The 15,439-nt window shown below is 36.6% G+C and overlaps 1 protein-coding gene across 2 annotated transcripts in view; it reads left to right on the top strand.

Moving 5' to 3' along the window:
* Positions 1 to 15,155, top strand: part of KDM4C (lysine demethylase 4C) — a 239,934-nt gene extending 224,779 nt beyond the window's left edge. For both annotated transcript variants that reach the window (XM_063295063.1, XM_063295064.1), the window contains 3 exons: positions 2,459 to 2,578; positions 9,864 to 9,956; positions 14,081 to 15,155. In XM_063295063.1, coding sequence (XP_063151133.1) covers positions 2,459 to 2,578; positions 9,864 to 9,956; positions 14,081 to 14,257 — 390 coding nt within the window. In that variant the 3' untranslated portion in view covers positions 14,258 to 15,155. The remainder of the gene's footprint in view (positions 1 to 2,458; positions 2,579 to 9,863; positions 9,957 to 14,080) is intronic.
* Positions 15,156 to 15,439: the final 284 nt, after the last annotated feature.

Here is a 15,439-nt window from a genome sequence, read left to right as displayed (position 1 = left end):
TTAGCAAAATGCAAGGTCCTGATGTTCAGGCAAGATTATTAGTACAGAAAGCTGTGACATTATAACTGGGATCCCTAATGCCTAAATATTTTAAAATATGTTGATTTTAATCTTGGTTGACTCTATCACCAGAGGCACTATGTTTTACTATTCACCCCAAATGCTGGCTGATTACAAAAGTTTTAAGAACCATTAACACACACTGTTCTGCAAAAGCTGTTTTCCAGCAGTTTCAATAAAGCAAAGAACGGCATTTTTTCTCAATGAGATTGAGATCACTTTCGGGCAATACTTGTGCATCAGCCTGCAACACTAAAATGGAAATATTTCAGTTCACTCTTGTTTTGTTGCCCTCTTGGGTATATGAATCTTCTCTTTGTATTGGAAGTATAGAATTATATTTTTAAACAATAATTATTAATTATGGTCTTCTTTTAAATGGGAGAAGGATTCTGTTTTTTTCATCAGTTACAATCTAATACAACCCAGATACATCTGGGCTATTATTTCCTTCTAATATGAATATGTATTCATTCTTGTTTATATTATTATTTTTGTTTATTTATTTGAATTTATTAACCACCTAACTCCAATGGACTCTGTTCACTTTGCTATTAATTTACATGAATGAAATTCAGTATAGCAATTTAAGTACAAGGGTACTATATTGAAATCTTATGTTGTATTTCTATATATTGAAGTTGCTTTTTCATTAAATATCTAGGGTCAGATATCTTCCTCCCTCCCTCCCTCCCTCCCTCCCAGAATATAAAAAACTGCTTTTCTCTCAGTTAAATCATTTATACCTCAATGTTACCTATATATTGACTAGCAAAAGCACCCCAAGTTTCAGAAAAAAGTCTTCCTAGCTTTGTTTGAGGTGGCAGGAATTCAGCTGGATCTTTTTCATGCAAAATACATAGTCACTGAATCAGGGGTCTCCTAATATGTTTGCTAGTCTGCTTAGTGTTTTGCATTAGTTTGTCATATGCCTAGCAGGCAGAAGGAATTTACTGAAATGTAACTAGCTGCAGAGGAAGCTGATTTTATAATGTCTAATACGTGGTGAAAATCTTGCCATAATATATCAGGTATGATAAAATTATCTGGGTATGATTGGCCACTACTCATAACCAGCCTTACTCACAGCTATTTGTGTACCACAGTTCATTACTATTTGGTAAAAGGTGTTTTTACTGTTTATGTCTCATATTTTCTTATATTTGTTCTTTATCCCAGCATTATTTCCCCTTTGTTTCAAGATAAGAGATAAGTACCTCTCCCCTCTCTACCCACCAAGGCTTTGTTTTAGCTATTGAAATTATAGGTAATTTCAATTAATGGAGGCTTCTGGGTGGACACTGAAAACCAGGGGTGTGATCTTTGACAATGACATTATGGAATTTTTCTTCAATGCAAGTTCATGGAGGATGTGAAAATGCAATATATTCACATTGCAACCTATGCTGCTATGGAACCAGAAAATTGGGTCTTGTTATACCTGTTATTCCTGAAATAATTATGAAATAAAAATGTACTGAGGAGAAGAAAAAATTCTTAGCTTAAGCATTGAGTAAAATACTACCTCCCAGTCACTTGTTCTCTTTACATGTTTTGAGCATATCTCTTTATTTTAAGAGCCATCTTAAAGAAGCCAAACTACCTGTATTACTTCTGTGGGAACTGAGATAGTTTTACTGTATTGAAATTTCCTGTACTGGCTAATAATGCAATATTAAATCTAATTTTACACTATCTTGAACATGCTATCAAGGGATTTGGAACATTTTTGAAATATTTAAAATCTGCTTCTGAAATTTATGAAGATAGATCTGTTGGTTGATTCTTGCTTGTCTTCTACCTTCATGTTTATGGGAGACATTTAATGTGAAAATGTGCTCTCATTCCTCTATCAAAGGTAGGGGAGGAAACAAAGCATTAAGAGAGCCTCTCTTATCTAAATGTAGGAGATACAAGTTTTCAAATAAAGCTCACTTTATCCTAATCTAGTCTGCAAATTTCTTGTGAGGAAAAATATTTTTACACACTCTTCAAAACAATCATGAGAAAGATATCGATACAAAGTAAGTAATAGGGAGTATAAATATTTCACAAAGTAGAAGGGTCTGAGTGCTATCTTCTCTCTTAGATTCTGAGCAAGTACATTTGGTTAGCTTTAAGGAGAAATATTCTCTGTAACCATATTCCTCTCCCTCATGCCCTACACTGTATAGGCTTTCTGTGATGATATCTGTGCCTTAGATTACATTTTCATACATAATCACCAATATCTGGGTGTTCTTTTGACCTTTCACATGTGCTGTTTGGAGTAGATTTTTTTTTTCAGAGAATAGTGCAAGTTATCATGATAAAAACAAGAGTCTCTTATTTCCTGAGTTTTTCAAATGTTACCCTTTTGCTTATTGATTGTACATAGTTTTGTTTTGTTTTTAAATAGAGCAGAGACTGCCTGAAGCTTGGCCCACCTGCAGAGGGAGAGGTTGTTCAAGTGAAATGGCCAGATGGAAAACTTTATGGTGCAAAATATCTTGGAACCAATGTTGCATATATGTACAATGTAAGTTTCATTTACTACTTCCAGATGCTCATTATATGTTTAGGATTATGTTGATAGTAGCAACTATTCCTGTCAATCTTGTTCTTTGTAGCTCTACGGAATGGGGCTAGAACCAATCACTGAACAACAGATTGAACTAGATGATCCTTAGCTCCGCCCACCCCATAACTTTCTGATTCTATGAAATAATATGCTATACTATCATTTTATCCCAAACTTGCAATTCTATGTATTCCTGTCCATTGGCAAGAATTTTCTAGCTTCATTTCTGTTTAAAGTAGCACAGTTCCTTGCTTACAGTGGTAAGAAAAATAGTCTTCCTCATGCAGAAAATATTCAACGTTAATAAGCCAGAAATATTTATTCTAATTTATAATATTCGGATATTCGACCCAAAATTCTAAAGCAGATTCAGAGGAGGTTTGTCTAGCTCCTACCTGTTTCTGTTAATTTTTCATCCATTTGTCCATGTGTCAATGGAATTTGGCTGCAAACCAACACAATTGTAGAAACAAAGTGCCTAGAAAAGTCCTACTTTCAGACCCCATAACTGAATTGGTTTTGAACTAAACCTAACCTGGGTCAATTAAATCTATTCTCGTGTTCTTACAACATACTAACCCTTTCACTGACACAGTTAAACTAGTAATGTATAATAAATGTATGATTGGATAGTAATTTTGTGAACTGTATTTAACTTTAATGAAATCAACTTTAGTTCTCATCCTGGATCCAAAACCTATTACTTTTTGGAATGCAATCCAGAAGTTTCAGCTCTGTAGAACTTTTCCCGTCCTGTCCTCCTGTCCTTTCATGCTATCACGGGCATAATAGTAGCTACAAGGCCATTTATTGTTTATTATTTATTGAAAGCATTTATAATAGAACATTTTTCAGTCTCTGACAAGCATCTTGACAGGCTTACAGAATATTAATAGTAACAACAACAACAGCACCCATATTCTTTTGGCTTGTTTTTTAGACTACTAATAAAAAAAAAGGGAGAAGAAAAAGGGTACAACCTCCCCACCCCACCCCCATAAGCTACTTAATATTTGTGGCTCTGATAATGAAAACAATCTCTTTAGGATGACCCAGATTACTCAATTCTCTCTATTTTCTTTTCACGATAATTGTACTGGTGATTTTGTGGAAGAAGGCTACCGAGACCAGCTAGTATAATCAATGCTGGTATAATATATACTGCTACTAATATAATATAATTGTATTGGTATAATATATTTGTGTAATAAAAATCATAATAGAGTCAGTATTTTACTGTTAAATATCGAAGGAAGAGGTTTTTCTTACACATCTATGCAGCCCATATAAGTAAATTTTCAAAAACATGTAGATTCTAGGGTTAAAAAGAATATATTTAAGAAACTTTTGGAATCACGTCTTCCATGATTTTCAGAAAGGTAGAGAGTTGTATTTTTTAGTAAAAATATAAGCCCAAATTTAGCTCATTATCATTTTGTTTATTTGTGTGAGCTTATGACAGTGACTAAATTTCTGTGTACCTAATCAAATGCTTTCCAGAAATTCCAACTAAACCACTAATTAATTATGTTCTAATGCAACAAAGTCAAATGGAGAGAGCTAAAGAGCAAATGTGACTGATACAGTATTGCAGTAGTGGGTTTGTATTATTAATGTGTGTATATCTCTTGAGGCTGATATCAGTTAATATGGACAGTGACTGACAAATTTGGTGGTCTACAGTTGCAAGTAAAACCTAGTTCAGATTGGGACTCATTGGGAATAATCTATTGACATTCTCTATATTAAACCCAGCTGAATAATGATTGCTTGCTATTAGAACTCAACAATTTGGGACTATTTTCCAGTTTTATTTTCAAGTAATTGGAGTGGCACACCATGACTGAATCCTTAATGGAAAGGCTGAAAATACTGTATATAGCAAGATGGCTTCCTCCAGATTACTGTAGCTGTTTCTGTTTTGTCCATTATGGCTAATGTTAACTTTTTTTTAATAAGAATTTTATTAGATTTCAGATAAAAACTACAGAAAAACAAAAAACTACAAAGAATTTTAAAAAATAAAAAAAGAGTGAAAACACAAGAATTTTTTTTTAAAGGTTACAGAAAGAGGTGACTTCCAACTTTTAATAGCAAGGATATACTACAACAATCTCCATAATCAATCCCTTATTCTATATTAAACCAAAATCACATTATTTCTATTAATCATTGCATTGGCACAATATAAAAATCAGTAAATACAATTGCTCCCTCCCCTTATGTTAAAAAAATAAAAAGAAAGGATATATAAACTTCCTAATCAACTCCCCCCCCAGGTTAACATTTATTTAATTCCTTCCTTCCTACTACTATTCTATATAGTCCTTTCTCCTATAATAAAGATCAAACTAAAAAACTTGTAAATTGTATACCATTATAATTAATAATACAACAATTATAATAATCTTAATCATGTTAAACCTAAAACCAAACATTTATTTATTATTTCTTTTTTATATCTTAATAATCTTAATCCAAATCATTAAAAATAAGTGAAGTCAACCAAACCTTAAAAACAATCCAAATAAATACTCTAAAACCCTTACCCCACTTCAAAATAAACAAAAGCATTTTTATATCTCCACAATACACACAGAGCTTTTTTCATAAAAATATCGAACAGCCCAACTGCTCTGCCCAAAACCTCCGACTTCTCTTCAAAGTCAATTTCACTGATAGCTTGAAACTCAATCCCTCCATCCAGTCTCTTCAACTCAACCAACTGATCTTCATCCAGCATTTCAACAGAAGCCCCAATCTCACTATTAAAAGAAACATTTCTATCGCTGTTAAGCTCTTCAAATTTCTCCACGACATCCCCAGCCAGATGACACATTTCAAACCTCACTCTTTCCACAATGTCCTGAATACCCCACATAGGAGCTTGGCAGGAATCAGAAAGCATCTGTTTAATGTCTCAATGAAAGTCAGAAAAAGTCTGATTGAAATCCTCCATGTCTCACGCAGTAGATTATGGCACCCCCAGGTACTTAACCAGTGAAAGTGGGAGATAATAGAAGAATTTCCAGAACGTGTTTACACCAGTGAAAGTAAACTAATAGGCAGTTCCCCAGGGAAAGTAGCAGCAGAAAGCTGAGAGTTCAAAACAGCAGATTCAACGTGTAGGAAAATGCTAAAATCTTCAAATTTAGTACAAAAATAGTAACAGGGAGATGATTACATAGTCTCAACCCTCCTTAATATTTGGATGGAAAGCAAAATCCAAAGCTTAAAAAGAATTTTTAAAAAAAAAGAATCACAAAAATAACAATAAACACCAAAAGAGCTATTTCTCCTTGCTATAGAAAGTCTTTCTTAGGGTACACATTCTTAAAAAAAATAATAAATTGGGTGATTTAGAAATGGGGTGGCTGGACGTAATGTCCCTTTAAGGCTACAGCACGACTTGGAAATAATGACGCCCCGGCCTCCCAGCAGCTCTTACCAGTTAATTGTGAACATTGTTTATGATATCTTGGCTGCCAGCCACTGTCTTGGAGAACAAATGGAGTAATTCCGAGTGATTTCCTGTCCTGGAAAAATGCTCCTGGGTTTCAGGAAAAACCTGCCTGAGCCCTCCAAAAACTGCTGCGCTGTCAGTTCTGCCCTCGGAGCCCGCGAGCACAGCTGTTCAGTCCGCCATGTCCCCACCGGAGGTCCGCTAATGTTACTTTTAAAACTGAGTTGTTTACTAATAACTTCCAATAAGTTTGAAAGAAATACAGAAAAGCAGGTCCACCTAATCCTTTTCTCTGAAATCAGAGAATGTAATTAATGATATTGTAGATTACCTGAGACCCAGTATGGTGTAGTGATTAAGGTACCAGGCTAGAAAGTGGGACACTGTTCTAATCACAGCTGGGTGACCTTGAGCCAGTCACTCTCTCTCAGCCCTGGAAAGAAGGCTATGTCAAACCACTTTTGAAAATCTTGCCAAGAAAAGTGCAAGGACTAGTCTAGACAGTCACCAGGAGTCAACACTGACTCAAAAGCACACGCACACAGACAAAATCTATCTTACTAGAGGATAGCAATGATAGTGTATTGGGCTTCTGCTAAGGAGCACCAGGTTCCAATCTCATTTGACTACCAAGTTTACTTTAGGCCAGTTACTTTTTCTCAGCTCAGTGTATCTCATCAGGTTAATATGTGGATGAGAGACCCCTGTGTGTGCTGTGTTATATATAAGATGGGAAAAAATGCAACACTAAATAATAAAAAAATTAAGTTGGCTGCAAGCATTACATGCCCATGCTCTATCTGAAATTGCTGACTAATACATGAACATTAGGGGGAGGTTAGGAGCAGAGCTGGTCAATATAACTTAAATCATCCTTCTCATATATACTTTAGCTAAATTTAAATAGGGTTTACATGTTTCTGTACAAATTTTTCATGTCTGAATTTTTTATAAAATGTAATGGATTTAATAGGATCTTTTTTTTAAAAAAATAAATTTGGTTAGGAGTACAAAATAATTGTAGCTGTACAGATGCCCCTGTCTGTTCATTGAAAAGTGGTATCAAAGTAATTTGGAACTTTTGGAAGGCACAACTAATACAGCAACAGCAGAGCAATTTAGCATTCCCTACACCTAGCTGCATTCCCTTTTTCATTTTCTGCTAAAGAGGTTCACACTGGATTAGATCTAAACCTAAGCATGATAAAGCTTTTCATCTTCTCAACAGACTATTTTAAAGATGTTCCATCAGATTCTGTTAACTGGCATTTCCTTTAGTATCACTCATACCGTCTTCCGTCTTCCTTTTGACATAAGTCTTCCATAACCTTGAAAACAGAAAGATCAATGCTTTTCACTTGGAAAATTAGAGGAAAATGCACCAAGCTGTTTTAATATGCTTCATAACTGTTTGTATATTTTGGCATTTGTGATGGAAAACTTCCATGTGCAAAGTACAGCCAGCTAAGATATGTTTTCTTATGCAGTCAAGTGCTAGTTCCACTACTCAGAATTTAAAGATGTTATGCTAAGAAAATTCTCTACTACCAGTCACAATTTCTACATTTAGGGCAAATGTTTTTTGGAATAGAGGTCCTAGCCTTTGGGTCAGGTGTTATGTGCTGAAGAGAAGCTCTCTTTTTACATGTTTTCTGTCCACTCTTCTAGGGAGGTCTGACAGACTAGACTTCTCCTTGGGTGTTTTGCTCTTAACCCAACTTCTAGTTACCCACTGATTGACTCAGCTTTATATATTATTCTGGCTGTAAGCCTGGATAGACATGCCAACTTGGACATATTCATTCATTCATTTTGGCCAGAAATAAATTATACACTTGGAAAGTTTTCCAGAATTACATTTTTCCTTAGATGCACAGGAGATCCTTACTCTAGGCTTGAGAGCATTCGCAGAACATGGTACCAGAGGGGCTGGGATTCTGACTCCTTGAATAAGCTTAGAGAACAGTGCTACAGTGACAGTCTTATCTTTGATAAAACACTCTCACTAAAACTTGCCCTTTTAGCAGCTACTTGTTTCAGAGATGTTCCCTGTTTTCAGCACATTCTTCTTGCTTGGCTTTAGCAATCTAAAGACAGGGGGAAACCTCCCCTCCCAACCTTCAGAGATGTCTGTGCTTTTATTCATAAACAAAAAAAGTGCAAGCAAGCAGGACAAAGGCTAAGCAACCTTTCCATTCAAATGTTTTATAAAGCCATTGTTCTTATGCTCTCTAGCATCTTTACCTAGTTGTTGGGGCTCAATAATTAGATGGTTGGTCTAGTGAGATCAGAGTCATATAAAGCAGTGGGAGGAGCAGAACCCAGGCTCAGCAACATAGATTCCTTCAAGGACCTAAATCTTCTGGAGTTGGATCTTTTCTACCTTTTTCAAGGCTCTGATGTGTCCTGCCTATTCACCTCTGACTGGTCAAGAGATTAAGGTATACTGCCACTTCTGATTGGTTAACTGTTATGCTGACCTTGGCTTGTGATTGGCCAGTCCCTCTCAGTTCATGTCTTCTTTTCCAGGTATTCTGCTTGTTTATCCCCATGTCTCCTAGATTCACCTTCTTGAGGCCCCAAACCTCCTTCTTTTCTTTTACTGCTGGGATCTGATAGTCTGATAAGTACTTGTTTTCAATCTTAACTTCTGACCAAGAAATCAACTCCACAGGAAGACTAAAACCACTTTTATTGAGAGTGGCTATAATAACAGAATCTTGCATGTTTGATTATGTGTACCTCCTCCTCCTGCTTATAGTTCAGTGAATTAAGTAGGTGTTTGTCTCGGACTCATCTGAATATTACCTATCTGTAATGGACTTAAAATATGTTTTGCACCTAGGCACCTTGGCAATAGAGCTAGCATAACTCCATCAGTCCTACCTTCCTTACTCTTGATATCTACCTACTGATGATATTAAACCCCAAACTGATGGATGACCTCACCCAGCAGTTTCATGTTAAAAGAGAGTAGAACTGACTGAACACTGAGGAAGGAGGTGAACCACTGCATCCCACTATTTCCCACTCCTAGCTCCCACAGCTGGTTCAGAAGGATACTGTGGTTGACAGTAACAAAAGCTGCTGAAAGATAAGGAGCATGAGGATGGATGCACCCGACTCTGCCGCAGGTTATCACAAGCACAACCAGTGCTGTCTCTGTACTATACCCTGGCCTGAAACCCAACTAGAATGGGTCCAGATAATTCATTTCCTCCAAGACCCTCAGAAACTAGTGTCCGACCACCTTCTCAACAACCTTCCCCACAAAGGGAAGGTTGGAGCCTGAACGATAACTGTCCAAGATACAGGGTTCCAGTGAAGGCCTCTTAAGAAGGGGGCCTGCAGGAGATAGGAAAAGAAGGTAGAAAGATAGGGAAAAAAATAGAAATTTTGCTTCCTTTTATATCAGTTTCAATTCTTTTGTTATTGTGGCATTAGTGTTGCCCAAAAAAGTGAAAAGATGTGCCCAGATAAGTTACTTAGGTATTGAAATTAATCTTTTAGATGAGAATTACAAAATCATTCACCATTTTGGCACAATATAGAAAAAATAAAATATGTGATCACTTTTTCTTAATTGTTTATGCATTTTTTAAAAAAACCTTTAATTTTAATGTCTTCACCTTTCTTTTTTAGTATTTCTTTACATGACTGTTTTACTCATGTGGATTTTACAGTACATATGAGCAACTGAAATATTTAGTTAGCTATGCTAACTCATGCAGATAATAGTTAATAATTATTATTTGATTAATTTGTTTATTTTACTATCAGGTAGAATTTGAAGATGGCTCCCAGACAGCAACGAAAAGGGAAGAACTTTACACACTTGATGAAGAATTACCCAAAAGAGTGAGAGCCCGTTTTGTAAGTATTTGCAAAGAAGGGGTTAGAGCTACAGATCTGGACAAAATTCCACAAAGCAAGCTTTGACATACATTATAATGCTAAGAAATGTTTATAAAGATTCAGTACTTATATATCATTGCCTGAATCTCTGCCAGAGTGTAGATGTCAAAATTAACATCAGTTTGTAAATATATCTTCCCTATCACACTGAGGCAAGCAGGAAGAAAAATAATCTTAAGAAGACTGTATTGGTGGAATTTATATTGCTTATTTATACTATACAATTATGTGCCTCAAAATCCCTGAGACATTCCAGAAGTACATAGTTTAGTTTCCCTTGACTGTGCATGCATTTAAGCTTTAGCATCTTACTGTATTTACTTTACTTACAAATATATATAAGCAGACAATAGTAAAAGCAAGTTAGCACTTCTCTATCAGGAACAAACTTGCCAGTCAAAGTACAGTTGTTGTTCTCCTTAAAGCTAACACCAATTTATCTAATTGCAGCTAAGCTCTCAGCTACAAACTGCCTTCTTTTCTTACATACACCTGTTGTAAAACAATAGTCCAACCTTCTGCAACCTTGTTGCTGTCCTCTAGTGTGTTGGACTAGGGCTAAGGGTAGGGATACTGGCTTGATTGCTTTCCTCAACAATTCATTTTACCACCAACTAATTTGTTGCCAGCTTGTTCTGCATCACTTTATTAATTTGGCATGAGAATGTGCACAAAAATGTGTATGTATTTGCTATACAGTAGAAAGAATGTGAATATGCTGTTTTTACAAGCAGTTTTCTGTAACATAGTGTGGATGGATTGATCAAATTTGTAGATAGTTTATATTTGTCAAAAAAGATTTCTCAACCATTTCTCAATGGGAATTGTATTCTATCTCTATTGGAGAGCAGTATTTTGGGGGGGGTGTTACAGCAGGTAAAGTATTATTTTAGAAACAAAATATGGTGACATTTTTGGCCAAACATGTATCTGGTAGCACTTTAGGCAAAACCATAACTTATAGGCACATTCATGGTAATAAAAATAGATAATTTCCTATATAAGAATATTTTCAAAGCAACAAAAGACTCTAATCAAACTTTTTCTCCATGCGTGCAGTGGAAGCATGAAGGCAGATTCCAGAAAGAAAGATATCAAATTGAATTACTCTTGCATTAACTGATAATATTTCTAGTTTACATGTTTCAACATCTGGGAAACCAATATATTGCCAGCATAGGAAAGATAACTTTTGAACAGAGAAATAAATGAATTATTTAGAAAAAATCGTGGAGGGAAGGAGGATCCATTACTACTTACAGGTAGTCCTCAGTTAACGACCTCTTGTTCAGCGACTGTTCGAAGTTATGATAGTGCTGAACGAGTAGTGGTTATGATTGGTCCTCTAAGTTCTGGTGTCCCAGCATCCCTGTGGACACATGATCACAATCTTGGTACTTGGCAACCAGCTTACACTTACGATGGTCACGTAATCGCAATTTGTGACCTTTCCTGCCAGCTTCCCACAAGCAAAGTTGGTGGAGAAGCTGGCTGGGAAGGTCACAATTTGCTCAGGTAAGTCTCCCTCACCTGTGCACCCTCCCTCAGCCCCTCTGCACTTGCAGTGCACCATACTCTCAGGCAACCTCCCTGAGCCTCGCTGCGCTCACATTGCACCTCCTTGGCCACTCACGCACCCTTGCCAAGCCTCACTGCACTCATGCCACGCCTCCCTGGCCACTTGCGCACCTTTCCTGAGCCTCACTGCATTTGTGCTGCAACTCCCTGGCCACCCATGTACCGCACACCTTCTCCCACCTAGCAGCAGCTACCCCAAACCCCGTCGTGCTTGCGCTATGCCTCACCCACCATCCACGTACCTCCTTGCTCCCTCTCCCACCCAGCAGCAGCCACTTACTTGCCTGCCAGCCTGCTTGCAAGCCACCTGGAACTTGCAACTTCCTGCCAGCTTCCCCACTGACTTTGGTTGTTGGAAGCTGGCAGGAAGTTTCAAGGAGGTGCTCGCTTAATAACAGCAGTGGGGACTGCAGGGATTGCCAGTGCTAAGCGATGTGGTCACATGACATTGCACTTTACAATCACATCATTCAACAACAGAAATTCCAGTCTCAGTTGCCATCATAACTCAAGGACTACCTGCTATTCTTTTACATAGTACTTGTGATGGAGTTTATAATTTAATGCTTAGCTGTTGGATGGCACAGAAGATATATTGATTCCTGCTATTCAAAACTGAAACAATTTTTATTTCTGTGACTTTTCAGGGAAATCAATTACATTTATATAACATTCCCTGAAATCTGGGAGTTTTCCAGTACTCATGGACAAATATTGGCATTTAGCCCTGGTAATTTCATGTAAATTTTCTGACAGTAAGTCAATAAGTCTCTCGTAGTTCAATTTTGGAAGCCAGGCGGCTGTAGAAATCTATTTCCTGACTTTGCTAAGGCTGAATGGATGAAGCTGTGCATCCCAGTCCTTTCACCATTATTACTTTTTCATCCTCCACTAATATTTGTAAGGTGGCCCTTTTCCCATCCATTACTTAATATGGGCACTCTCAACTTCCAGAATTCTTAGCAAGGGTCATGCTAATTGGGAATTAAGGGAGTAAAGCCCACATGTCTGGAAGGTGCCAAGATTAGGAAAGGCTTGGTACAGAGTATGGGAAGAATGGAATTAGGAGCATAACATTGACCTTACAAAAATAGAGTGATATTTGAAGCAGGTATGATACTAGAAAGACAGTGTGATAGCAGCACTGGAACAGGCAGTGTCAGAGCAATAGAAAGAGCTGAACAGTTAAAGTGCTTATTCGACATGTTTGGGAATGAAGCCAAGGAAGAGATGGAGCACTGAAGAAAAGAACTGGAACACTGGAACCTCTTGGGGTAAAAGTGGACATCTTCTACCCACTTCTAGAATATAAGAATATGAAAGTAGCCGATAATGTCAAGCACTAAAGCAGGGGTTCTCAGAGTCAGTCTGGGTCATGAGGCCTTGGAGTGTCACAAGCAAACTTGAGAGAGATTGCAGGGGGATGTTCTTAAATGCAGAGGGTGCCAAATGCAGAGGTGCTTGGTTTTCTTTGTTAGTAATTTCTCCAGGAGAAAAAGAGGGCAGCCACTGAAGAGTTTTCCTTTTCTCCCTGCAATTTGGCTGGGATGGAAGGGATGGGGGAGGTAAGGGAAGATGTCTCTTTTGCCTAAGTCTACATTAAGAATATTTATGCATCCTAGAGAATGAGGAGATTTAATTAGGACTTTCTGGTCATTCTCCATCAAGTCCACCGTATCATCATTTAGTTATCCGTCTCTTAGAACAGTACATTCTATCTAATTAGAATAATAAGGGGAAAAAAACCTGAAACATCAACAGGACAATAATTATTAGGACAATAAAACATATAATCTGGATTTGTAAGTCTCTTGTTCAAACTAGATGCAAACATTAAAAAAATATGAGGCGTGTACATAGTTGAAAATAATACCTGCTGTGGTCCATGGTATTATTTCTAAAATATAGCAAATACTATTTTAAATTAATAGAAGTTTTTATTTAATAATTTATGCAATTGTATATAACAGTGGTGGTATACAATGTATATATATAATGTAGGAAAGGATGTTTTATTATTGATGATTTGTATGGTTTATATATATACTGTGACATACTTGACCATGTGAAATCTTAATATTAATCATTAAGCTTGACTCTGGAGGGATAGCTGAGGAAACTGCACTGTACCATGATAGCTGCAGTGTGTGTGTGTGCGCGCGCTTGTACATACCCTAAAAAAGGATCCAAGAACTGTTTATCAGAAGATCTTAGGATAAGATATTGTTACCACTTCAGACTGCTTATTTGTTGTTCTAGATAAAAATACCTTTGTCTATAAAAATCTGGAATATCTGACCTAGGCTATGCCACATGATATTGACTCCAGAATATCTCTAAGAGTGGACTGAAGATAGACTGTGGCCATTAAATGTGAGAGGTTTCACCCTTTAAGAGGCGTGCAGGATTTATGATAAATGGATTTGTTTGACACCAAGAGAAAAAAAAAACCTCTGTCAGTAGGAGCTTTCTATAGGTGAAATATATTCTTAATCTGTTTTTAGTCTACAGCTTCTGATATGAGGTTTGAAGATACATTCTATGGTGCTGATATTATCCAAGGACAAAAGAAAAGACAGCGAGTATTGAGCTCCAGGTTTAAGAATGAGTATGTGGATGACCCCGGCTACCGCAGTTTCCTGAAAGCTTCATTCCAAAAGAAGTGCCAGAAGGGTCTATAAAAGAAGGAAAGGTCTCAAGTTCACTTTCTCTTGGGGTATGAAGAGGATGAAACTTATTCACTGCTGGGCAAAGAAAACAAATGTAATCTTTTTGAAGATGTGCTCTTATTTATTCAGATGTCTAGCCAGTGGTTAAATGCATTAAATCAATGTATATCGAGAACTTTTCTCCAAAGTATTTGGAACCCATAGAAATATCTCGATGCTAGGGCTCCAATTTAGGCTTAATTTGTTAAACGTTTGAATGTCTGATTTGCATTGATCAACATCGGTTTTGGGAAAAGAAGCCCTGTTGAATAGCAGGAGTAAGAGCTACAGTCAGTGAGTACTTTGCCTCAATTTCCTGATACTTAAAAATTACCTATCTAGATAGGAATCTTCATCCCCAAATGATTTGTATAATTTCCACCAGTTTTAGCTTTCTACAGCCTTCACTAAAACAAATGCAAGAATAAAGAGCGTTATGGTCTGTAAGTACTGTGCTGTCATCACTCTGCACAGGGCTTTTCACACTGTTTATGCCTTTACTACTTACAGTACTACTAGTAGTACTCTCTGGCTAGGATTCAGTTAACATGGGATTTGGGAGGGGGTATTAATAAAAGACAGGTGTTTCTAATGAAGGATATCTTTAGGAAAGGAATTGGGATGTATATTTAAAGAGGGATATTTTTGGCATCTATTTTTAAACTTCTTTTCAAGATATTCTTGGGGAAAGAAAGAGCAATTTGTACAATAAATGTCTCATTGTGTTTATAAAATTACAGTTTACATATCTTTGCTTAGCAGGCCAGTTTTGAATTAATGTAATATAGAAAAATAATTTTGTCTTCCCTTTATAAATAACAGTCTGCAAATGTAATAGTATTTGAAATAAATAAATGATGTCTCTTTGCTTACTAAAGTTGCAATATGCTTTGTATATACATCTAACTTCTAGAGAGCAATCAAAACATTGCTGGTCAGTATATCTCTCCAGATAAGTTATATACTTGCCAGACGTCCTAATTACCCTTACAAATGTTAACTCCCCAATATGGAGTAAAAAATCAGAATAGACACAAATAATTTTATCAGTAAAGTGTTTTGCAAATTCAACACTACAAGATTCCAAGAGTTCATCATTCAAAACAACTCTGCCAGGATGCCATTTTGCTAATGTTACAGTAGCAGAAAATTATA

The sequence above is a fragment of the Candoia aspera genome, chromosome 2 (genome assembly GCF_035149785.1).
Source record: "Candoia aspera isolate rCanAsp1 chromosome 2, rCanAsp1.hap2, whole genome shotgun sequence".
Classification (NCBI taxonomy): Eukaryota; Metazoa; Chordata; class Lepidosauria; order Squamata; family Boidae; genus Candoia; species Candoia aspera.
The sequence above is the reverse complement of the archived record's forward strand: the minus strand, read 5'-3'. Positions and strand labels throughout refer to the sequence as shown.